Source organism: Eptesicus fuscus, chromosome 3, assembly GCF_027574615.1.
Source record: "Eptesicus fuscus isolate TK198812 chromosome 3, DD_ASM_mEF_20220401, whole genome shotgun sequence".
Classification (NCBI taxonomy): domain Eukaryota; kingdom Metazoa; phylum Chordata; class Mammalia; order Chiroptera; family Vespertilionidae; genus Eptesicus; species Eptesicus fuscus.
This window is the reverse complement of record NC_072475.1, coordinates 33,332,272-33,357,146: the sequence shown is the minus strand read 5'-3', so window position 1 is coordinate 33,357,146 and position 24,875 is coordinate 33,332,272. Positions and strand designations below refer to the sequence as shown.

General features: G+C 39.2%; 1 protein-coding gene across 1 annotated transcript in view; it reads left to right on the top strand.

Moving 5' to 3' along the window:
* The first annotated feature begins 455 nt into the window (after window positions 1–455).
* The window catches only part of SPATA16 (spermatogenesis associated 16), a 232,619-nt gene continuing 208,199 nt past the window's right edge, over window positions 456–24,875 (top strand). The window contains exon 1 of the mRNA XM_054712997.1: window positions 456–610. Coding sequence (XP_054568972.1) covers window positions 456–610 — 155 coding nt within the window. The remainder of the gene's footprint in view (window positions 611–24,875) is intronic.

The following is a 24,875-nucleotide window of genomic DNA, read 5'->3' as shown; positions in this document are numbered from 1 at the left end:
TTTATAAAGCCTATTTATGTAACTCAGACCTGTGCATTTATGTGTGTGAAAGAGGCAGACAAGAGGGACGATCTATTTATTTTTTTATCTATCTATTCATAGTAAAAAGGCTGCAAACATATACACTAAATGTTTAGTCTTCCTCTTTAGAATACAAGCAAACATCAATTTGTTGTTTCACTTATTTATACATTCATTAGTTGATTCTTGTATGTGCCCTGACCCTGGATAGAACAGCAACCTTAGCTTATTGAGAAGATGCTCTAACCAACTGAGCTAATCGGCCAGGGCCAACAACAATATTACTTTTAGAATCTGAAAGGAAAAATAAAAATTTGTTTTATAAAAAAAAAAAAAAAATCAGGCGCCACAACAGAGAATAGTCAGAGGACTGCTAGTGAAGGAGCCACGAGTCACTAGTGGGTGGGGCCTCACGCGAAGGGGCGGGGCCTGGAATGACCTTTGGAACCTGGGCGCCCCGCACCCTTCCCGAGCCCGCAGACCAGGGTGGCCGCGGATTGGGACGTTTGGACCCGCGAGTGGGCAGATGCTCAGCTGGGAAGAGTCGCGAGCTTCTGGGGTCCCCGCCGGCTGAGCCACCGCTGCGGAGGTAGGAGGAGATTCAGTTGAAACTTTTCACCTTCACTGGGTGGGCAGTGGACTGAGCTTCAGGGGAAAGCTCAATAAACTGGGGTGACCAGAGGCTCCTTTCTTCCTTCCCACGTGAGGAACCAGGAACCGTTACTTACAGAGAAGCCTAATAAGCAGTCAGGTATGGTTTCCTGCAGGCAGTTACCATAGAGGGTATTCCAAGTGGTCACCTTTCCCCAAAGGGGCCCACCTTACCCCATTTCCACTTTAAGGAGACAGGGAAGGTCAAGGTTCTCTTTGGTTTCCAAGTAACAGATTTTTTTTGTTTTTGTTTTGTTTTAACCTAACGTTTATTCCTTAATACCTTGTATAATTTGAGGACATCTACCTGTGGTCAAGAGAAAGATGATGGCTATTTCAGAGTCCAGATTTTTGTTTCATCTTTGTGAAATGGGCTGTTGTGTCCGTGACCCGTGTTACTGTGGACTGTAGATACTGAATTACCACGAAGTAGGGTAGAGAGACAATCTGAGCTCTCCTCTAACACACAGACCTATCTTCAACTGTGTGTGTTCAAACACCATGCCTGGCGGAAAATGTGTTCCCTGAGATGTTTGATGTAAGAGTGAGTGAGAGAGTGAACGAGTGAATGAATGTCTTTCACAATGAGCCTGCCATTCAAAGGTGGTTCAGCATGAGCCCTGGAAAATGGCTGTCAGGCTTGTTTAAAATTTCACATTCCTTGTCCATAAAATATTTATAGGTAGCAGTAAACGTCCCAGTTTTTGGAACACCAACAAAGTGATTAAATTTCAGTAGGCCACTAGTTTGAAATAAATCAATGAAAACTTGCTTTGTATTGATAAATATTTTTTAACACCTTACAGTTAAATATAACACCCTAATAATGTTATACACACCAAAGCTCTTTGCATCTCTCAAATTTCACCAGTAAGACTTTGAAAGCCATACAGGTGCTTTCTTTTTTTTAAAAAAAATATATATATTTTTATTGATTTCAGAGAGGAAGGGAGAGGGAGAAAGAGGTAGAAACATCAATGATGAGAGAAGCATTGATCGACTGCCTCCTGCACATCCCCTTCTGGGAATCGAGCCTGTAACCCAGGCAAGTGCCCTGACTGGGAATTGAACCCTGACCTCCTGGTTCATAGATCAAAGCTCAACGACTGAGCAATACTGGCCAGGTTATAGGTACTTACTTTTAAATATTGCAGTCTGGATGGACTTTTTTCGTCCAAATGGAAAAATAATTTCAATTAAGACCCAATAATAATATTTCGCAGGGTTCTTTTTCTTCATGTATGACAAGCGCTCAATGATATTTGTAGAAGGAAAGGTAAATAAAGGAAGAAGAGAAAAGGAACACACTGGAAGCAAGAGATGGGCTGGAATCCTTCCAACTGCCTAACTCTGCATACGGCCTGTAGTTTCTTCATTGTCTTAATGTGAGCAAGGAATGACATATTGATTCTGATATGGAAAAAGGAGAATCAACTGGAGGCAACACTGTGATGTAGAGTATTTCAGAGAAGCTTAAAATAATTTTTAAGCCTCTTTTTTAAGTTCATAGAACCAATCTAAACTGGTGAGTCGTCATGATGTGCAACACAAGTACATAATCAAGATAGAACTGAGATTTCTTTGTTTCCAATGTGGACTTTTCATTGAAGCGCCTATTCAATCTGTTACTCATCAGTGTTATTATAACCAAATGAGAAATAATTTTAAAAGCCATTCAGGAATATACCTTTTAAAAAAAATTTTTCCACCGTGCAGAATGGAAAATAACTACTTAGAAACTGCCCTAAATTCAAAAAGTTATTCATCTCCTCAGTAGTGAAACCAGCACATTGGAAATTGATTACAACTTAAAAGAAAACAACAAATGAACATGAATCATAATCATGAGCTACAGAACCTTAAAATGATCACCAGGCATCAGCACACCAGTTTATTCCTTACTACAAGAGAACATTTTCTAATTAAGACACATAATGGCTAGAAGCCACATTTCTCTATTTGACTGCTATTTCTTCCTTTTTTTTTTTTTCTTTTATGTGACACATCAGTTGAAAATAGATTAGCAGGTACCCCAACAGTGGTAGGCTATGGTAACAAAAGCCGTAACAAACACCATATGATCAAGGGTTTTTAAATCTTTTTACAACAGGGAGCCCAAAATATTGTCTCTCAACTAGTGTAAAATATATTGAGTCATCTTTCTGGAAAGTAACATTCAAGTTGTAACATTTTGCACCCATGAAGAGCCTTGTTGAATTTTTCTTAGGGAGGTTAATAAAATAAAATATTGTAGCAGTCTAGTTTAAAGATCACTGAAGAGGAAGCTATAACTTATCACAGCTCTGGCTAAATTTCAAAATATACATGATGAATGAGCGTGAGCTAGGTGTCCAATAGAAAGAGCTTTTTTCTAATTGTCTAATTTTTAAAAATTGCTGAGCACTAACAGCCATAATAAAAATGACGATAACAATAGTATAATAATTAACATTTATCGAGCACTTACTGTTATTAAGCAACCTTCTATTACTCTTCTCAACGACATGAGGCAGATATTATCATTAACCACATTTTGTAAATGAGAAAACTGAGAACCCAGTGGCCATGAGTGTTATCCATATAATTCCACATTCTCCATATGATGAGAAAACTTGTAAAATAAGTGTGATGGCAAAGATTCAGCTTTACCTCCATACAGTATTTTAGAAAGCCTTAAGGGGTAAATGTGCTTCTACATTAAATGATGTGATACACATCTGTGTACACCTATGTATCTGTATTATGAACTGTTCAGGATTCAGGTATTTGAACCACTAATGTTTCATATATTTTAGGCAACTTTGAAGGTAGATGAACTGAATTGACACAGGATAAGTGTTAGAATGTGTCCCTGTAATCTTAATGGGTTCAATCTGAAGCTGATGTCACATTGCAATCTAGAATTGCATGACAAGTGGAAAACTGATGTGGTTTTAAGTAGATCATTTAAAAGGAAATGTTTTGGGAAGACTAATATTATAATCACCGAATAGAAATAGAAACAACTCATAGAAATCAAAGGTCTTAATTTTGGTTCTTTTTCATGGATGAATTAGTTGTCCTATCTGGCTATTTATTTAAACAAATTAGCTAAATTAAGTCATAATAAATAAAAGATCAAACTAATAATTTAATTACCAATAAGTTAAATCTTAATAAATAACATATATTAAAGTTAAGATAATATTTACTTAAATAAGTTGCATATGTGTCTTTCAAGAGTGAAAGAGAATCAAAATTTAAAAGTAAGATTAAATGCCCTTCAACAGAGGATGGGAATTGTATATAACTCTGTTTGAGCTGGGTTTTTTAAATGTGTTTGAAAATATAGATTTGAAAACATTGGTCTTGCTTTTCTTCAGGCACCGTTAGTTTTTCCATAATAAGATGATAGCTCCATATGTTAGTTTAGCTTAAAAACTATTGGCACTCAACCTGGGCCTGTATTTCTCCAGGTATGGGTGTTCATCTGATTGCACATGCATGAATGCTTCAGTGCTCTCGCACCAGTTATCACTTACACTCCTGCTAGCCAGCATAATTCAAGCAGAAGAATTGAATGCTGTCTTTAAAGATCACCTAAGTTACAACTTGAGAAGACATTGTATTGTCACCCCCTGAAAAAAAAAAAAAAAGTGTGCTTTTAACTTCTTAGAATTCAGATCAATTTTGTTAACTTGAAGGTGTAAGGAGCAAAACTATGGCTTAATAACTACTTCACATCCCTCTTGACAAACATTTGGAAACTTAAGTTTAAGTTACAGAAAGAAAGCATTGTCACCATTCTGTTGTTTATATTTATGAGATTCAAGGGTGGTTGAGGGATGTGGAGACATGTTGGTCAATGGGTACAAACCTCCAGTTATAAGACTAACTAGAGGCCCGTTGCATGAAGATTCATGCAGTAGGCCTTCATTCCCCTGGCTGCTGGCACTGGTTTTCCTCCAACACCCAGGACCCAGGCCTTTGTTCCGGCCTCCGCCTTCCGTCTTCGGTCTGGCTGGAGCCTTCTGTCTTCGCTCCAGCCAGAGCACTGCTCCTGTAGCTCCCTCCGCCCCCCACCTTCCCCCTCATAGTGGGCATCCCAACCCCCCCAGCTGCTCCGCGCCTGCATGCGTGCTGCCCAGAGGCCCGGAGTGGCTGGAGGGCAGGGCCACCAACATCTTTGTTGGGTTAATTTGCATACGCACTCTTGATTGGCGGGTGGGCTTCATGAAGTGACAGTCAATTTGCATATTTCTCTTTTATTGGTATAGATAAGTTCTGGGGATTATGTCCAGCAAGGTGATTATAGTTAACAATACTGTGTTATATACTGGGAAGTTGCTAAGAATAGATCTTAAATGTTCTTATCACCAAAAAAGAAATGGTAATTATGTGAGGCAATGGAGATGTTAACTAACTCTACTGCGGTAATCATTTTGCAATATATGTGTATCAATAAAGCTGGGAAAAAGAAAGGATTGCAATAGTACCATGGCCTCCACAGTCACCTCTCACCCTAACATATCTAGTCTCTACTTTGGGGCATTATCTCCTCATGCAGTTGCCATTCCTTCCCATTTTCCTAACTTCTATGGGCCTTCATGTTACTCTATTTATGTAGAATCTGTTCAACTAGTACCCACACTATATCGATCACATGGCCTTGTTCTTATCTACCAGTGGCAGGTGACTACCTCTGTTTTTCACTTATGTCTCCATCTCCCTAATTCTCAATAGCTTTTTGCTCTTCCAGATCTTTCATATCTGCTATAAGTTCTCAAAAACAATGGAATGCGGTTGGGGTTTTAGGAAAGGGAGGTGTCACCCTTAAATTAAATGATAATTTATGTATTTGTCTATATTTTGGACTGTCTATTCTGTTCAAGTGGTATAATGACTTATTCTTGCATTAAAACCACACTGACTTAATTATTATAGCTTTATAATAATTCTTACAATCTGGCTGTTTAAGCCCTCCAGCTTTGTTGTTCTTCAAGTTTAACATGGTTATTCTTAGCACTCTCTATTTCTATATAAAATGAGAAATTTGTTGTTTGAGTTATGATGTAGCTATGGTCAATTTTTGTAAAAGTTTCAGGTATAGTTGAAAAAGGACATATATACTGATGTTGTTTGGTGCAGGATTCTACGTATATCAATTAGGTTAATTTTATTATCTGTGTTGCTCAGAGCTTCTGTCTTTAAAAGGATTTTATTTATTCCTTTTCTTTTTAAAAATCCATTATTCAGGCCGGCTGGTGTGGCTCAGTGGTTGAGCATCAACATATGAACCAGGAGGTCACTGTTCGATTCCAGGTTGGGCCACATGCCCAGGTTGGGGCCTCAGTCCCCAGTGTGGGGCATGCATGAGGCAGCCAATTAATTATTCTCTTTCATCATTGATATTTATCTCTCTCTCTCCCTCTTCCTCGCCCTCTCCCTTCCTCTCTGAAATCAATAAAAACTATATTTTAAAAAATCAGTTATAGAGAGATATAAATTAAAATATTCAACGAGGATTAGAAATTTGTCATTTTTTTGAGAGATGTAATTTTTTGTTTTATGGATTTTAAAGCCATCTTATTGAGCCATCTTATTGATGAAATTGTGCTGTCATTTCCTTGTATAGCTCCCTTTTGTTATAAAATATCCTTTTGTATCAGTTCAGTCAGAAAACAGAAACTAGATTAAATAGATTAGTACAAAGAATAGTTAACTGGATTAAAAAGTGGCTAAGGAGTAGAAAGAGAACTCCAAGGATTATAGACATAGAACCTGCAGCAAGCAAATTACTCCTATTGGGACTGAGAGAAAGTGAACGAAGAAGAAACTGGAACCTTAGAGGAGGTCCTGCAATACTAAAATTCACACCTGGCTGCCGGACATAGGGAGTCATTTAACACTGGTGGTCTTGATCCAGCATCTAGAAGGGTTCAGGAACCCTGGAGAAGGGTCTGTGCATAAATTAAATAAGAGTCCCGAGAAGAAACATAATTTTGAAAGGCATATTGGGGGAGGCAGAGGAGCTTGGCTGAAGAAACCAAGTTCTCCTTGTCTCAGGACCCCTTGCTTTTTATTAACACAATTTGTCCTAAGGCAAGGCAGAGATATACACTTCAAAGGATAAGGTTTCCTACAGAATCCATTGTCAGATTGGGGAATAGCCTATGGCTGTTCATGTGTTTGGCCAGTAGGAGTCAATAACATGTAGATTAAGATGCCCTGAGCTGTCTGGCAGCAAACAATCAATTTAATGCATCCTTTTCAGGTTTGGGGAAATGCCTTTAGCCATTCCCAACAGGTAACAACATATGTGACTTAGCCCTTGTTGAGTCCCCAAGTTCCATCAACCTTTCGATGAAACTCTTGCAATTATGACATGCTGGAATTGGCTTCCAGCACCTGGCTGTCCCTGGAAATCATGACTAAGATGGTATTCACTTGCTGCAGAACTGGGAGAGCAACAAAACTGTATTGATAAAGAAACTTGCCAACAGACACTTCCAGTGAACATGAGGTTGCGTCCCTGGAGCTCAGTGCTGCTTGGACTCCTGCAAACCCATCCACTTGCTACTGGCCCAAACAGAACACCAGAAGGAAAAGTCCCTTCTTGCCCTCTCAGCCTAGCAGTTTTTTACCAGTGCCCTCTACTGGCAGGGTCCTCCAGCCAGCTGGAGGAAAAGAAATGTGGTCTGCAGGATTTGGTTCCAGTGAATACAGGATGAGGACTACTTTCCGACTGAGAGACAATACATACTAGCACACATTCTTTATATCTAGTAACGCTTCTTGCCATAAACTCTGCTTTGATAAGAGTAGAGCCCTGCAATTCTCGTGGTTGGTGTTTGCATGCTGTTTCTTTCTGCATGGTTTTATTTTCAACCTTTCTATATATTTAAGGTATATCTCCTATAGGCAAAATATAGTTGGGGTTTGTATTTTATTTTTAGTGCCATTATCTTAGATTCTTAATTGGAATATTCGTACTTTTAAATCTAAAGTAATTACTGATCATTTTGGTTTATATCTACCTAAAGCTACCTGGTTTTTTATTTGATCCTTTTTCATTTCTTGCTTTTCCTTGGATTATTCAAACTACTTCATTTTCCCCTATATTAATTTGTTAGTTATACATTCTTTTATTCTCCTTCATTTTTACCCTAGAAATTACATGAATTCTTAATTTATTACAATCCAATACAAATGATTATTTTTACCAAATTACTAATAATTTTAGAAGATTAGAATACTTTAACTCCATTTACCCTCTCTCATCTTTTATATTGTTGTTGCCATTCTTTTTAATTCTACATACATTTTAAGCTTGGTAGAGACACTTCTGTTATTGTTTATGCAGTCAAATGACAGTCAGTCAGTATTTATTTTTATATGTGTAGTCTCAAATCTTTACTTTTACTATTACTTTTCATTCCTAACTGCAGTTCTTTCTTGCTTCTGCTTCATTTTCACACTGTGCTTCTTCTGGGGCTCCAACTATACTTCTGTTAAACCCTTTCATTGTGTTCCTCAGTCCCTAAAGTTCTTTTTTTCTGTATATTCTATTATTTTACTTCTCTACTTAAATTCAGATACTTTCTACTAACTTCCTTAAGTTTGCTAATCCTATTTTTGCTGCATCTATATCTGTTGCTAAATCCATCTAATGAGTTAATTTCAGATACCATGTACCTCAGTTCTAGAATCCTCATTTGATTCTTTTTTACAAACTCCAATACTCTCGTAAAATTCTTTATCTTTATCATCTTTATCATCTCTTCCTCTTTTTGTCTTAATTATATCAGAGTTATTTTAAATATAGGAGTTAATCATCTATGATTGTGTTTCTATTGTCTACTTTTTCTTTTGATTTTTAATTATATTATCTTGGGAGTACTTGGGGGCATCCTATATAATAAAAGCCTAATATGCTAAGTGTCCAGTTGTCTGGTCGGCGGTTCAACCAATCAAAGTGTAGTATGCTAATGATATGCTAAGGCCGCTCAAAGGCTCGCTATGTTGTGCACTGACCACCAGGGGGAAGATGCTCAATGTAGGAGCTGCTGCCTGATGGTCAGTGCACTCCCACTGCAGGAGCACAGCTCAGCCAGAAGCCAAGATCATGGCTGGTGAGCACAGCAGTGGTGGCGGGAACCTCTCCCACCTCTGCAGCAGTGCTAAGGTTGTCTGACTGACTGCTTAGGCCAGCTCCCTGGGGGATATCCCCTGAGGGCTCCTGGACTGTGAGAGGGTGCAGGCCAGGCTGAGGGACCACCCCCCCCCATACCAGTGCACAAATTTTGTGCCCCAGGTCTCTAGTCCTATCTAATAAAAGAGTAATATGCAAATTGACCATTACTCCAAGACACAAGATGGCTGCCCCATGTGGTCAAAGATGGCTGCCAACATGAGGACACAAGATGATTGCCTCAAGATGGCTGGCAAGGGAGGGCAGCTGTGGGCAGTTGGGGGAGACTGGGCTGGCAGAGGAGGGCAGTTGGGGAGGACCAGGCCAGCAAGGGAGGGCAGTTGAGGGGATCAGGCCTGCAGGGAAGGGCAGTTGGGGGGAACCAGGCCTACAGAGGAGGGCAGTTGTGGGGGGACCAGGCCTGAAGGGGAGGGCAGTTAGGGGTGACCAGGCTGGCAGGGGAGGGCAGTTAGGGCCAACCAGGCCGGCCGGAGAGCAGTTAGGCATCAATCAGGCTGGCAGTGGAGTGGTTAGGGGGTGATTAGGCTAGCAGGCAGAAGTGGTTAGGGGCAATCAGGCAGAAGCAGGCGAGCGGTTGGGAGCCAGCATACTGGATTGTGAGAGGGATGTCCCAGATGGGAGAGGGTGCAGGCTGGGCTGAGGGACACCCCACACCCCATGCACAAATTTCATGCACCGGGCCTCTAGTATTTAATAATTTTAATTAAGTGCTAAAAATTGTATACTGTAGATGAGAGAGGATCCAGATGATGTATCTTCCTCTTTAAAGGATTCATTCTTCCCTTCACTGGGCAGATAACACGCTAGATCATCTTTTTTTTTTTTTATATATATATATATTTTATTGATTTTTTTACAGAGAGGAAGGGAGAGGGATAGAGAGTTAGAAACATTTAAAGAAACATCGATCAGCTGCCTCTTGCACACCCCCTCTGGGGATGTGCCCGCAACCAAGGTACATGCCCTGACCGGAATCGAACCCGGGACCCTTCTGCCGATGCTCTATCCACTGAGATAACACGCTAGATCATCTTAATCAGGGGTTTTTTCATGTGGAGGCTTGGTGGCAGCACTGAAAAGAGTCTACCTGTAGTTCTTCTGGTTTTCAAGAGTTTTCCTCTGAAAGTCAAATGTTTCTTTAGAGGCCCTTCTTCCTGTGGATCCTTGTCTTATGAGACTGCCAAAACTTTGCATTGCTTTTTCAGAGGCTTGCCAGTCAGGTCTTTTGTATTTTGTCACACCTGGCGCCAGAAATTATCTCTTTTTTTTTTGGTGATAAACATCTCTGTGTTGAGACTCCCCAAATATCTACCCAAAGCTGCACTGGTTTTACCAACACACAGAGGTGAAAAGCTGAGATTCCCAGCCTTCTCCCCATGGAATTGGCAAATGCCCCCAGGATAAATATAGCTGTAAAGGACAGCTCATTTTAATTAAGGAGGCATAGCCTCTGCATTTCTCATTGCCTCCCCAGCAAGCCATCCAGCATTCTGCTTCTCAGCTTGTTCCTAAGGGCAGTACTGATCTGATACAAACTACTTCACTCCACCCACAAGCAGAACCTAACTTGTAATCAAATAGTTCAAGTAATATATTTTGGCAGGTTGAAAATGCCAGTATAATAATTTTAAAAGTATGGCTTTGTTTTTAAAAGTTTGATACATATCAAAAGTTGGTTTGTTTTTTTCCAAGCAGCTGCTTGACTTCACAGTTCTCTTTTTCTGAGATCGGTTGGGAAGTATTTGTGAATGATTGATATACAATCAGTTTTCAAATATTTCTCATCTTCAGAAACCTGTAAATCTTCATTAAATGTCATTGAAACCTGATTGAAAAAGGAAAAAAGTTTCTGAACTATTTTGATATCTCCTCTATCTTAATTCCAAAATTAATACTTCCAAAGACAAATGCATTTCTGCAAAATAAATAACAGTACTTATGCTAGAAAAAGATTCAGAAGAAATCATCAAATAATAGTACTTAAAAAGGTATACAAGTAAGAAATTAAATTATTTTTCTTCACCTATATTGTTTGTCATGCTGGGAGAGGAAGCAGTGTAGTGTGGATAAGAGGAGAGGCCCTGAGGCTCCCTTTGCCCCTGAACCCCTTTTTTTATTTCAAAGGAATATAGAGGGAAGCTGACTACACCTTGAAATGAGGCTACGTGTTTAAAACACATTGGGTAAAGGGGATCTGCATTGAGCTACTTGAGCCGGAGGCAGAGGAGTTATGGAGGGCGTAGGAGAAGGAGCATGCTGCTTCTTGCTTTGTACCTTTCACTGGGAAGGACAGCAGCCCACAATAGCCCACAGGTTTGTAATCTGAGCCTGCTGGCTTTTAGAAGGGAATTAATGAAATCTGATTAAGCATCAAGGCATTTGTGCAAATATAACTTAAACATATATACAAGACCAATATATACAAGATCTAAATAGTTCTGTTTGAAAGCACTTCATAGTTATATTACCTTTGGTAAAATATCAAACAACAAATCCTAACTAAGAATTATATAAGCCCATCTTTGGCTCAGATGTTTATGATGTGAAATGGCTTGGCATGAACAGATAGGTAAATAAATAGATCTCTCAATCTCTCTCTGTCTCTCACTCTGCCTCCCTCACTCTCTCTCTCTCCCCCTCTCTCTCTCTCTTTTTCTCTCTCTCTCATTCTGTGGTAAATGCCTACAACAGTGTGCTGTTAATCCTTTGTCACATTATATAAAAAATTCCATCGAACAGTTTTTCAAGTGTTAAAAATGAAATTTATTCTTTAAATTCTGAAGTTAAGGATGTTTAGGGATTGTTATGTTAAAATGCATTGTAAACATAATAGGAAATATTAAAATGACAACAGTGACAGCTTTTTTATACAATACTAGAGGCCTGGTGCACAAATTCATGCACCGGTGGGGTCTGGCCTGCCCGCCCTGATTGGAGCCAATCTGGCTGGGCCGACCAGGGGGAGGGGCCATAGGTGGTTGGCCAGCTGGCCCTGCCCCCTGGTTGAACTCCCAGTTGAGGGGACAATTTGCATATTAGCCTTTCATTATATACTAGAGGCCCGGTGCATGAAATTCGTGCACAGAGGGGGGTTGTCCCTCAGCCCAGCCTGTACTCTCTCCAATATGGGACCCCTCGAGGGATGTCTGACTGCCCGTTTAGGCCCGATCCCGGTGGGCAGTCGGATCCCTAAACGGGTAGTCGGACATCCCTCTCACAATCCAGGACTGCTGGCTCCCAACTGCTTGCCTGCCTGCCTTCCTGATTGCCTCTAACCGCTTCTGCCTGCCAGCCTGATCACCCCCTAACCACTCTGCTGCCAGCCTCTTTGCCCTCAACTTCCCTCCTCTGCTGGCCTGGTCACCCCTAACTGCCCTCTCCAGCAGGGTTGATCACCTCCAACTGCCCTCCCTTGCAGGCTGGGTGCCTCCCAACTGCCTCTCTCCTGCTGGCCATCTTGTGTCCACATGGGGGCAGCTATATTGTGTGTTGCAGTGATGATCAATCTGCATATTACTCTTTTATTAGATAGGATAGAGGCCTGGTACAGGGGTGGGGGCCAGCTGGTTTGCCCTGAAGGGCGTCCCGGATCAGGTGGGGGTTCCCTTGGGGTGTGGGGCGGCCTGAGCGAGGGGCCTGTGATGGTTTGCAGGCCGGCCACATCCCCTGGCAACCCAAGTGGAGACCCTGGTATCTGGAATTTATTTTCCTTCTACAATTGAAACTTTGTTGTCTTAAGCAGGTGGGCCCGGCTAGGGTGTGTGGAAAGCTTTGCTTCCCCTGTTGCCGGCGGCAACCCTGGCCTGCTCTCTCAAGCTCCATTCTGCCACCATTTGTTTGAATTTGTTTACCTTGTATAATTGAAACATTGTAGCTTGAGTGGAGGCTTAGGCCTGGCAAGGGCAGGCAGAAAGCTTCCTCTGTTACCTAGGAAACCTTGCTCTCTGTGGCTATAGCCATCTTGGTTTGGGTTAATTTGCATACTCGCTCTGATTGGCTGGTGGGCGTGGCTTGAGGGTGTGTTGGAGGTATGGTCAATTTGCATATTTGTCTATTATTAGATAGGATTAGTAGCTCTGCGCACAAATTAATGCACCAGTAGCTCTCTGCAGGGCCTGGCCACTCTGCGCCCACTGCCCAGAGGCTATCTGTGGCCCAGAGGCCCATCCGCACCCTGGCCTGGCCAGAGGCCTATCCATGGCTGGGTGCGGAACACTTACCTCATCGCCGGGGCAACGACACAAGTGTTTTGCGCCCCAGCCTGGCCAGAGGCCCATCTAAGGCCGGGTGCGGAATGCTTGCCTCGTCACCGCAGCGACGAAGCAAGCATTCCACCAGGCTGCTCATGCTGCTGCTCTCAGCCACCGCCCCCCCAGGACCTGGGGACTCCGGTAGGGCTGAGAGGACTGGATGCTGCCATCTTGTGTCTATGGGCACCGCCATCTTTGTGACAGAGTGATGGCTAATTTGTATATTTCCCTTTTATTAGATAGGAAGGATGTTTAGAGATTGGGAAATTTCTATATTTGCTTTCTACCTGTCTCTACCCCACTCCAAAAGACAGTTTACAGAGATTTACAATGATCGTATGTGAAAACTAGAGGCCCGATGCACAAAATTTGTGCACTTGACGGGGAGGTCCCTCAGCCTGGCCTGCGCCCTCTCGCAGTCCATGAGCCCTTGGGGGATGTCTGACTGAGGGCTTAGGCCTGCTCCCCCTTCAGGCCTAAGCCTTCAGTCGGACATCCTTAGTGCTGCTGTGGAAGCAGGAGAGGCTCCTGCCACCGCCGCTGCACTCACCAGCTATGAGCCCGGCTTCTGGCTGAGCAGCGTTCCCCCTGTGGGAATGCACTGACCACCAGGGAATAGCTCCTGCATTGATTGTCTGCCCCCTGGAGGTTAGTGTGCATCATAGCAACCGGTCATTCCACTGTTCAGTCGATTTGCATATTAGCCTTTTATTATATAGGATAAACATCCAGTTCAACTTCAGGGGAAACTAATTTAGAAGCAGTCTCATCTTTCTGCCTCAGGTTCCATTTGTGAGATAAGAGTGGCAAATGTTAATTTTTCATGCATTACCCATGCTGTACCCATTTTATAAACCATGCACTGTTTGGGTGGGTATGTATGATAAGTAGAAAGAGATCTGACCTCATATCTCTCTAAATCCAAAGTGTTTGTCCTGTCTTTTATCCTGCCCAGTTATTTTCACCTAGTACGAACTCAACAAGTATTTGTTGACTAAATGGATAAATGGTTATCTACCAATAATCCATCCTTATAACCTCTTTTTAGGGAAGGAAGCACATAGATACAAAGAGTTTCTTTAGCATCAATAGCTAATGCAGCTCTGTCTTCCTGGCCGACTGTTTTCTCAGTGTCAACCCAGGCGCCAGTTTTACCTCAGCAACATAAAGCACATGAATGCATTGGACAGGGTCCAACATGGTCACAATACCTATTACATCAGACGCTCCTGGAGTAGACTGATCTTGAACGTGCTTAGGGAATCAGCAAAGGAACATTACCAAAAAATAATTTTATGGAAAATTTTGATCCAGCATTTTATATTATTTAAAATTAATTATCATAATAATAACTGAACTTTGTTGAGCAGTTACAATTTTTATGATATGGGTTGGTGATTGTTTTACCAGTACATTTAATTTCAAGTGGTATGGGGTTAGAGTGGGAGAGTCAAGAGGTAGTACATATATACCATGACCACATTAATGCTTTAGATCGCTCATATTTCTAGTACAGCCCTCCTCTGCCTACCTAATGTGCAAATTCCTATGTATGACTCCAGTGAATCAAAATCTGTGGGGCCTGGAACCTAAGAGACCTCAGAAGACTCTGATTCATACTGACACAGGACTTCCCAGTAAACCATACATCAGGCACTTTAGTGGTAGCCAACCCTCTGTCTAAGCATTCTAATAGTACTGTGAATTGGAAGGGGAAGTCACCATTTGCAATCATCATAGTTAAGATTGGTTCAGACAGAATCATCCTGTGGATGATAAATCAAGACACGGATAGACGGATGTTGGATGAGGAGCATAATAATTGCACAGTCTCAAAAGTGTCTCCCCAAAGACTGCTTATAAGTTGCAATGGGGAAATCTTTAGTCATACTCTGAAGAAACTAGATAACATCTTGACCAGGTGCTTAAAATTGGCATCACCAAAAAAAAAAAAAAAAAGAAAAATGCAAGTGAGCAAATGTGCCTCTGAATGAGATACTGTGAGAAAGACAGAACAATATTCTGTTATGTTCTGACTGGGGATGTTTAACCTGAATCTAATCATGTGGAAATATCAGACAAACTCAAAATGAAGTAGATACTATAAAAGAGCTGGCCTATACTGTTTTAAAAAATGCCAATGTATGGGAGACAAGGAAAGGCTGAGAAACTGTTTCAGAATCAGAGACTAAAGAGATATGACAATATATTATCCTAGACTGAATCTTATACTGGAGGGGAAAATACTAAGAGGACATTATCAAGACAGCTGACAAAACTGGAATAGCGACTATAGATTAGGCAATAGTATATCAATGTCAACATCAGTGGATTGTGTTACATAAGAGGAGTATCTTTGATTTTAAGAAATAAGCTTTGAAATAGTAAGGGATAATAAGGCATGATGTGTGCAAACTACTCACGACTTCAGAAAATAATATATTACAAATGCATATATATGTATGTATAACCTGCTACACACATACACACACACACTCTCTCTCTCTCTCTCTCTCTCTCTCTCTCTCTCTTACATATTGGGGAGAGAATTATAACTGTGGCCAAAATATTTAAAATTAGTGAATATGGGTAACAGGCAAATGAGAGTTTTAGACACTATTCTTAAACAACTTCTCTGTAAATTTAAAAATTTTTTCCAATAAAAAGTTGTGTGTTTTTTTTAAGATACATTCCCCACCTCTGGGTAGATTTAACTTTTAAACATGTTTGAGAACAATTAGTTAAGTAATTTTGTTTAATATATTTTTATTGATTTCAGAGAGGAAGGGAGAGGGAACGAGAGATAGAAACATCAATGATGAGAGAGAATCATTGATCGGCTGCCTCCTGCACGCCCCCAACTGGGGATCAGGCCTGCAACCCAGGCATGTGCCCTGCCTGGGAATCCAACCCTGACCTCCTGGTTCATAGGCACCACACGTCCAGGCTAGTTAAGTAATTTAAAGAGTAGGACAAAAGATAAGGACTCTCCATGGTTACTGTTCATTAATTTTGTGACTCTGAAAACAAAGTGCTGAGTCGTTCGGTATGTGTTTCTCCATTTGGATATGACAATTTTGATAACCATTTACCTTGTGTATTATGGTGGTAGGCAGTGGAGTGAGGTAGAAAGAATTCTGTGAGCTGTAAAATGTGGTTAATAGCACTGATCTGCTGTGTGACATGAGCAGGTCATTTCACCTGCCCAAGACTCCCTTTCTTCATCAGCAAATTAAGGAGAACAGATTAGAGTATGTTGAAAGCCTGTTCATATCTACCTTCCTACAATTCTGAGTTATAGTTTAAGAAATAAAATAAGAAATTCTAAGAATTAAGACCTATATCAACAGAATTAAAGAGTAAAACAAAGTTAAATACATTTTTTTTCCTTACACATCAATACAGTCTTGGCCTCTTAAGCAAATAGAAACTTGGATCACTTTGATAGAAAGACAAATTAATGTTTGCAAAGAAACAGAACAACTTTAAAACTTTCTCTTAGGATGCCCATGAATTTGGCGGCCCAATTGCATTTGTTTCAAGAAGAAATGTATCCAAAGGTCTCTGACCTTTACACTGAAACATTACTCTCCTACCCTCATATTCCTGCTACAGCCAATGAGTTATTGTTTTTACAATCAAATTAGATGACGGATTTTAGAGAAGTACATTTGTGTCCTCATGGAACACACTCATAAAGATAGCAAGTTGTACCATTATCACTTCCCAAAAAAGATTTGATTTTTCTGATTTTGCTTTTGGTTCTGAATGAGCCATACTTTATGTCAAGAAAGAATTGGGGAAATTATTTACTTCCTAACACAGACTAAAATAAAAGAGATCAGGGTAACTGCATTATAAATATTCTCAATTTAGAGTGGTAAATAATAAAAATAGAAGAAATAAAAGAATAGAGGGAGAGAGACTGAGAGGGAGGAAAGGGGGAAGAAGGGAGGAAGGAAGGGAGGAAGGAAGGAAGGAAGGAAGGACCAGCAATTACAAGAAGCTTTCTATGATGAAGCCAATTTGTAAAATGCTACCTTATGTGTAGTTGACTCCCTCTAGACTTCCTAATAAGCTTTTGTAATATGGTACAGCAAGAAATAAAACAGATCATTTTGATTTTATTATTAGATATACAATAAGATAAGATACAATAATTTCATTTATCCAGTAAACAGATATTTATTGTGCATCTACTCTGTGCCGAGCACATTCTGAATATCTAGCAGTGAACTGGGCATACAAGGCACATTCTCTCATGGAGCTTAAATTATGGTGGAGGGAGATATATATGAATGAAATATACATAAGTAAATAGTGACTAGTGCTGTGATAAGGAGTATGAAGAGGTTTAAAATCAATATATGACTGAGGGGTGATTACTTCTGAATTCAGAGAAGGCTTCCTGGGGAACATACATTTAAGCTATAATCTGAATAATCATGAAAAATAGTGGAGAGACTATTCCAGCCCAACTATTGCAAAAGGCAGAACAGAATGAAAGCCAGGTGGCTGGAACATAGTAGATAAGGGAAGGAAAACAAGTGATGAGATTTTAGGGGAAGCAGAGGCATAAGGGATTTGTATTCTATTCTAGGTGTTAGGGGCAGCCATTCGAAGATTTAAAGGAGAACTTGGTGGGATCTGACTTTCATTTGAAAGGATGACTGAGACTGCTGTGTTGGAGGAAGTAATTGCAATTATCTAGACATGAGATCATGGGGTCTGGAGGAGGGTGTTGTCATAGATAAGCAAAGAGGTGGGCCTTTGAAAGAAAGAGTCTACAGGTCTGATGATGGAATGGAAGATGAGGGTTAAGTGAAAGAAAGAAGGAAATGAAAACAGCCTATATATTTCTGTCCTGGCCAATGGCATAGATGTGGGGGCATGTACTAGAATGGAGAAGACTGGGAGAGGAGCAAATTGAGGGGATGGGTATTAAGAGATCTATTTGGGGCTTGTTAATTTTAAGATGCATACTAGGGTATTCCAAATAGATATGTCACAGACAACTGGGTATACAATTTTGAAGTTCTGGGAGTATATAAGGGCTAGAGTTTATAACCCTGGGAGTTAAGAGCATATGACAGTATTTGAAGCTATGAGACTGGACAAATTACCTAAGGAGAAAATGTAGTTGGAGAAAAGAAATGACTCCACCAAATGGAACGCTCTTTCCACTACATAATCCCATGATGGAGCCTCTTTCTAATGCTCTCTCTGATGCAACGTGGCAAATGTTCACAGTGTACCAGGTACAAACGAGTACAGTTGCTTTGATACCATTATTCCCATTTGGTGACTCAGTGATCAGCAAATGGTTTGGCAATTTTGAGTTTGAAATCCCTGGAACCCACTCATGTGGAAGTTTAATGTCCACATCAGGTTTTTTTTCTGAATTTAATGACTGCTGGAATATAACAGGGCCATACTTATACTTGCAACTAAATATCTTATTAAAAAAAAAACACAAAACACCTAAAAACTAATGTTTTTCTAAATATAATTGCTAAACATAAGCTACCAATTTATTTTGTTGCCATTTTAAAAGGAGTCCCACCCAATCAAACAGCAAAGTTAAATAGCTAGTTGTTAAAATAACAAAAAAATATTAAGGTAGGTGAAGTACAAATCCCAATCAATGGTGGTACAGTGCACAGGAATTTATTACCCTGCAGTCCAAAATGTCCTGAGTTCTAGTCCTAAGCCTGGTAAACTCTCTTGGTGTTCACCTTCAAGTTGTCTAATCTTTTGGTTTCCTCAGTAAAACGAGGGTCATGGGATAACCCAGTGAGATAACTTTGTAAACTTGGAGTATTTGCTGGTTATTATTATTCTTATAACACTGCATGGTATGTTTCATTTTGTGTTTCTTAATGAGCATTGTGAGCCAATTTCACTCTTCCTTCTGGAAATAGTGCCTTATGGGTACTTGGAAGAAAGAAAAGAAAAATTGCCTGTGTAGGGACACCTCCCAGTTGGGCTCTTGTAACAAGTAAATCTCTTGAAACTGCATCAGTCCCTGTTCCCACCGAAGTATGTCCATTATTGCTTCCACAGTGCTCACCTCAGCTATGCACTTATCCCATAACAAATGTGCACTGAGGGCCTCTTACATTCCAGGCCCTGAAAGAACTTGACATCAGTGTAGAAAAAGGATTGTGATACATTTCCACCTCAGCAGTTCACAGTCTGAGAGAGTCTCCTCTGTATGAAGTTATTTATCTGTACATCTTCCCTCCTCATCCTCCACCCATCTCCAACTATGAGCTCTAGAGTGCCAAGACCCTTCTAATTCGTTTTTAGTCTCCTTTATAATATGTAGCATAATACATTGCTCAGAGTGGGTGTTCAATAAATAATTATTGGATTGAAGAAATATTTTGTAATGTGTTTTTAAAATATCAAGGTGTACTAGTGGACTAACAAGCAAGATGTTTTTCCTTATAATGTCTCTTTGGTTACATTTAACAGCAAGTTAAAATTAGATCCTTTAAAAAAAAAAAAGAAAAAGAAAACCATGGCAACTGTGATGTTGAATGTTTCAGAGAGCACATTTTTAAAGAATTCTCTTTTTCTGAATTTCCCATGTTGGAGCTGCCTATATCAATTGAAATTCCAGTAAGTAATCTGTGGTACTAATAGCCACACAGACCACTGATTGTATCTATGAAGCAATAGAAACTCCCACATAGAACAGAGAGCTTGATGAAATGCTTGAAGAACAAAATAAATGTGTTGAAAATCCAGCAAATAGATTTTAAATGGTTACCCGCTGGAAATGATTGAACATTAACCTCTCTTTGTTTCTTGTACCTGTATTTATTATAAAACCCTGGAGATTGTTCTAATGTTTCATATCAATATTTGCTGGAGATCATTTTTTTTCCTCTGGGAGGAAATCAATTTTACAGTGCTGTCTTCTTAATTAAAGAATGGGCATTTTCACAGAATGTTATCAGTGAGTACTGTCTAATAGTTTTCTCTAAAAGTATTTTTATTGAAGTCATGATTAAAGTGTAACATAGTGCCTCAGAACACTGACTAATGTCATGTTAATCAACTTGACTACTAAAAGAAATGAAGAGGTTGATAGTTTAAATCTAGTTGGTACATTATTCATTTGAACTGTCAAAGGAGAATATTTTATCCAGGACCAAATAAAAAATAAACAAACAGAAATCTTACAAAACACTTCAGGAACAACTTTTAAAAATTTACAGGCCATACCTTAAGAAAAATCCAATTTTGTTTCTCTTAAAAAAATTGTAAATTAGCCTTTGATTCACAGCATCCATATTGATCCAAGTCCATTGAATGCCTACTTTATGCAAACCACTGAACTAATGTCAAGATAGGTAAAGCATATTTTTGCTTTTAGAGAGTTTATTGGAAGAAATAAGTCATTCATACATAACTGCAATGAATAAAATAAGTGCTTTAAATGCCATTGGTGTTCTGAGGAAGGATAAATGGATAACTTCTGGCTAGGTTTGGACAGGTGGAATGAGGTGGGACGAGGAAGATGGAGAATTCTTAGCAGACAAACTGAAAATGAGTATCTTTTGCAAGTAAGAATTTCAAATTGACTTCAGAGTAGTTTACAGAAGGAGTGCTAAATAAGTCTGGAAATACACATTGGGCTAGGTGGTGAAAGGCCTTGAATTACAGATTATTTAAATGGAGTTTTATAATTTTTTTTAAGGGCTGTACGTGAGCAGATCTAAAACTCTCTTGTGAAACAGTTTTTATAAAGAACAGGCTCTAAATCTGAAGCTGAGGTTTGATTTGTAACCAACATTAAAAATACTGGTTGGGTTTGGCCATGTTTTTACAGCCTGCACATCTAGGCCACTTTTACATAATAGGATATTTTTTCTAGGTTTTTACAGGGACAGGTTTTTACATGAATTATTGTCTCTTGGACAAATTTGTAGTAATTGACCTTCCAGATATTTGAAATGAAATATTTTCTTACGAATTCTGAGTGCTCTATGTACCATGTACACTTTGCCCTTCTCTATTATTGTTTGGTATACAAATATGCACTGAAAACCAAAATTATTATTTCTGTATAGAGGTTTAAGGACTTATGCAGAAATATTCAGAAGCCTGTTTCATAAAAACAACAAAACCTTCCTCCTTGTAAAGAGAAAAAAAAGGGAAGCGTGGAGGACATCTGGGAGGAAGAATGGTGTGGAGAAATTTGAAGGAAAAATAGGCAGAAGATAGGAGGGAAGAAGGGAGGCAGGGAGAGAAAGAGATTTAGAGAGAGAGAGACAGAGAGAGAACCTTCTAGAAGAAGTGATTGTAAAGATAATTTTATACATTTGTATGTGTTTAAGGGATGTGAAAGAAAGGTAAAAGAGATAGGTTATACTAAAAATGTTGCTAAGTATAACCAATTATAGATAATCTGACACATTTTAGCCACTAGTGCTTGAAGTAGAGAGAGAGTTCAGAAAACATACCTGGGACTTACCATGAAAATTTTGGAATAGCTCACCCACCAAAATTTCCTGTTTATATTTTTTGCAGTCTATTTTAAGAATGAATATGAATCAAAGATCCTTAAAATCAGGTTATTTTTTAAGCTTTAAACAATTTTCAAGAGCTTCACATTTCTTTGGCTTCACAGATAGCATTGAACCAAGAAGATGACATATACATAGATAATTTCTATAGTATTGATCAGAATCAAGCTTTATTTGGAACTTAGCCATACTGTGTGGCATACAAATTTTACTCAAAATTGCATATGATACTTGAAGAAAACATACAAGGCACGCATGGGGTGTTGGAGTTGTGCTATTTTCTTTTCTGCATGTCTGCTACTGAAAGAAACTTCTTGGTATACTAGTAGATGCATATCCCAAGTGTCCATCCATGAGACATCTTAATTCGAGGACTGAAGCTAACTTTCACTCAACTCAAAGCATATATGGGACAAGAGCAAACATAAGATAGAGTGATGGCCAAGATAGATTCTTCCTCACCACGCCAACTAGCTACATTAATGGTACAAAAGATATATTGCATGCCAGCAATGATTCCAAGAGAAGAAAGAAAATAGGGACTTGATCAAAGTAAAGCTGTGTGGATGGGGCCTATGATTTCCAGCCATGGCGGTCTTCTTAATTAAGCATCACACAGACTGCCAAAAATGTTATTCTTTTAGGTGTTTCACCCCGCAGAAACACAACTCTAGTAAATCAGTATAAATCACTGGGGAAATATTATTCTACTATTAAACTTCTGCAAATTAATATCCAAGATGGCTGTTATTGAAATTATGGGAATTTGATCTCTCTAATACAATAATATTGACCTCACAGTAGATTTTTTGACATGTCCACATTTGAACTCAATCTTGTCTGGTGACACAAATGTTTAATTGTGAGGATGAGGAAAGTGCCTCCAAGGTTAGAGTCATATGTACTGTTTTGTTTCTTCCTTTACTCTTAAGAATTACTGGGGAGAAGATCAAAGATGGCAGCAAAGTAGGTAGAAGTAACACTTACCTCCTTCCAGGACCATACCTGAATTACAACTAAATTATAGAACAATCAACCTGAATAATGAACTGACAACAAGCAGGATAGAAGTCTTATAACCAATGATTTATAGAAGAAGTCACATGGAGACTGGTAGGAAGATGAAGATGTGAAAAGTCTCACCCTGCACCCATGTGCAGTGGTTGAGAATCTGGAGAGATATCACAGCTACCCAGTTTCTCTTGAGGAGCAAGGGGTCTGAATTCCATGCAGGCTCCCTAGTCCAGAGCACCAGAGCTTGTAAAAGTAGCTCACATAACATCTGGTTGTGAAAATCACTGGGGATTCTGTCTGCCAGGGAAAGATGGGAGTTGCTAGAAATCCAGCCCCTTGTGTGTCAAGTGCAGACCCACCCCTGAAACTTTAGAGACTGAACTATTTTTCCTGGGGCCCTTCTCCTATCCCCTGCATGGAATTGGGGCTGTGCATCCTCAAAAAAAATGAATTGCTGGGTATGACTTGTTTTACTTAGCAGAGTACCCTCTAGATCTGTTAATCTTGTCACAAATGGTAATATTTCATTCTTTTTTATAACTCAGTAATATTCCAATGTATATAGTAGCACGTCTTCTTTATCCAATCATTTATTGATGGACACTTAGATTGCTTCCGTAGCTTAGCTATTGTAAATAGTGCTGCAGTGAACATAAGGATGCAAATATATTTTTGAATTAATGTTTTGGATTTCTTCAATAAATACCCTGAATTGGGATTGCTGGGTGGTAAGGTAATTCTGTTTCTAATTTTTTGAGGAACCTCCATACTGTTTTCCATAATGTCTGCATCAACTTACAATCCCACCAACAGTACACGAGGGTTCACTTTTCTTCACATTCTTGCCAACACTTTGTTTGTTGACTTAATGATGATAGCAATTCTGACAGGTGTGAGGTGATTTCTGATTGCAGCTTTAATTTTTATTTTCTCTGATGATTAGTTATGTTGAGCACCTTTTCATATGTATATCCTGTTTAGAGAAATATCTATTTAGGTCCTCTCCTCATTTTTAATTGGATTGTTTGCTTTTTTGGTATTAAGTTGTATGAATTCTAGATATTAACCCCTTATTTGATGTAACATTAGCAAATATCTTCTCCCATTTAGTAAGTTGTCTTTTCATTTTGTTGATGGTTTCCTTTGTTGTGCAAACATCTCTTAGTTTGATGCAGTCCCATTTGTTTATTTTATCACTTGTTTCCCTGGCAGAAAAGGACAATTATATGTGGAATCTACAAACAAAAAAACAAAACAAAAAATAAACAGACTTATATATACAAAAAAACAAAATGATTGTTTTTAGATGGAAGGGGGGTTGGGAGGCTGAGTGGAAGGTTAATGGATTAAGAAAAGCAAATTGTTAGTTATAAAATATTCATGGGAATACAAAGTACAGCATAGAGAATATAGTCAATAATATTGTAATATCTGTATAGGGCCAGATGAGCCAAAACTCATTGGGGTAGATCACTTTGTAAGTTACATAAATGTCTAAACACTAACACCTGAAACATAATACTGAATGTCAATTGTAATTGAAAAATAAAAAGAAACCAAAAAAATCACTGGGTCAAAATTCAGTGCATTTTAAATGATTTCTATAAGCAAACTGCTGTTTTTCAAGCAAACAAAAATAATCAGCAATATTAATATAATCATCAATCTTGAAAAGCTACTTAAGACTTTGATGTCAGGCACTGTCCTTGTGGTAGGTGAAAAGAAGCAAGAATATTAGCTCTTTTCTCATTGTTATCTTATACTCAACCCTTCTTTCTTGCATTTTCTCTTCTGTTTGTGTTCTGATGTAAGTCTGCTATTAGCTCTCCAGTTCTATGGAGGAAGGAAGTACTCCCAGGCTAGGAGGTAGTGAGGGCAAGTTCCAGGGAGGAAATAGCAATCCAGATTCTGCTAGTGATCAACAACATGACTTGAATAAGCAACTTAACCTCTCTATCCCTTAGTTTCTTCGAAAAATGTGTTCCTTCTTCCTGTTTCTCCTACAGTGTAGTTTCCAGGACAGAATATGATAGATGAAAAAGTCTTTAAAAATAGGAACCAACCATACTATATAATCAGGTCTTAGGACTTTTATATTTTTAAACCAATCTAGAGATAGTGTGCAGAAACCTTTGCATCAAAAGGCTGTTGCTTATTATATTTTTGAACATTAGTGATTTATGAAAATGCTTTGTCTTCATATAATATACA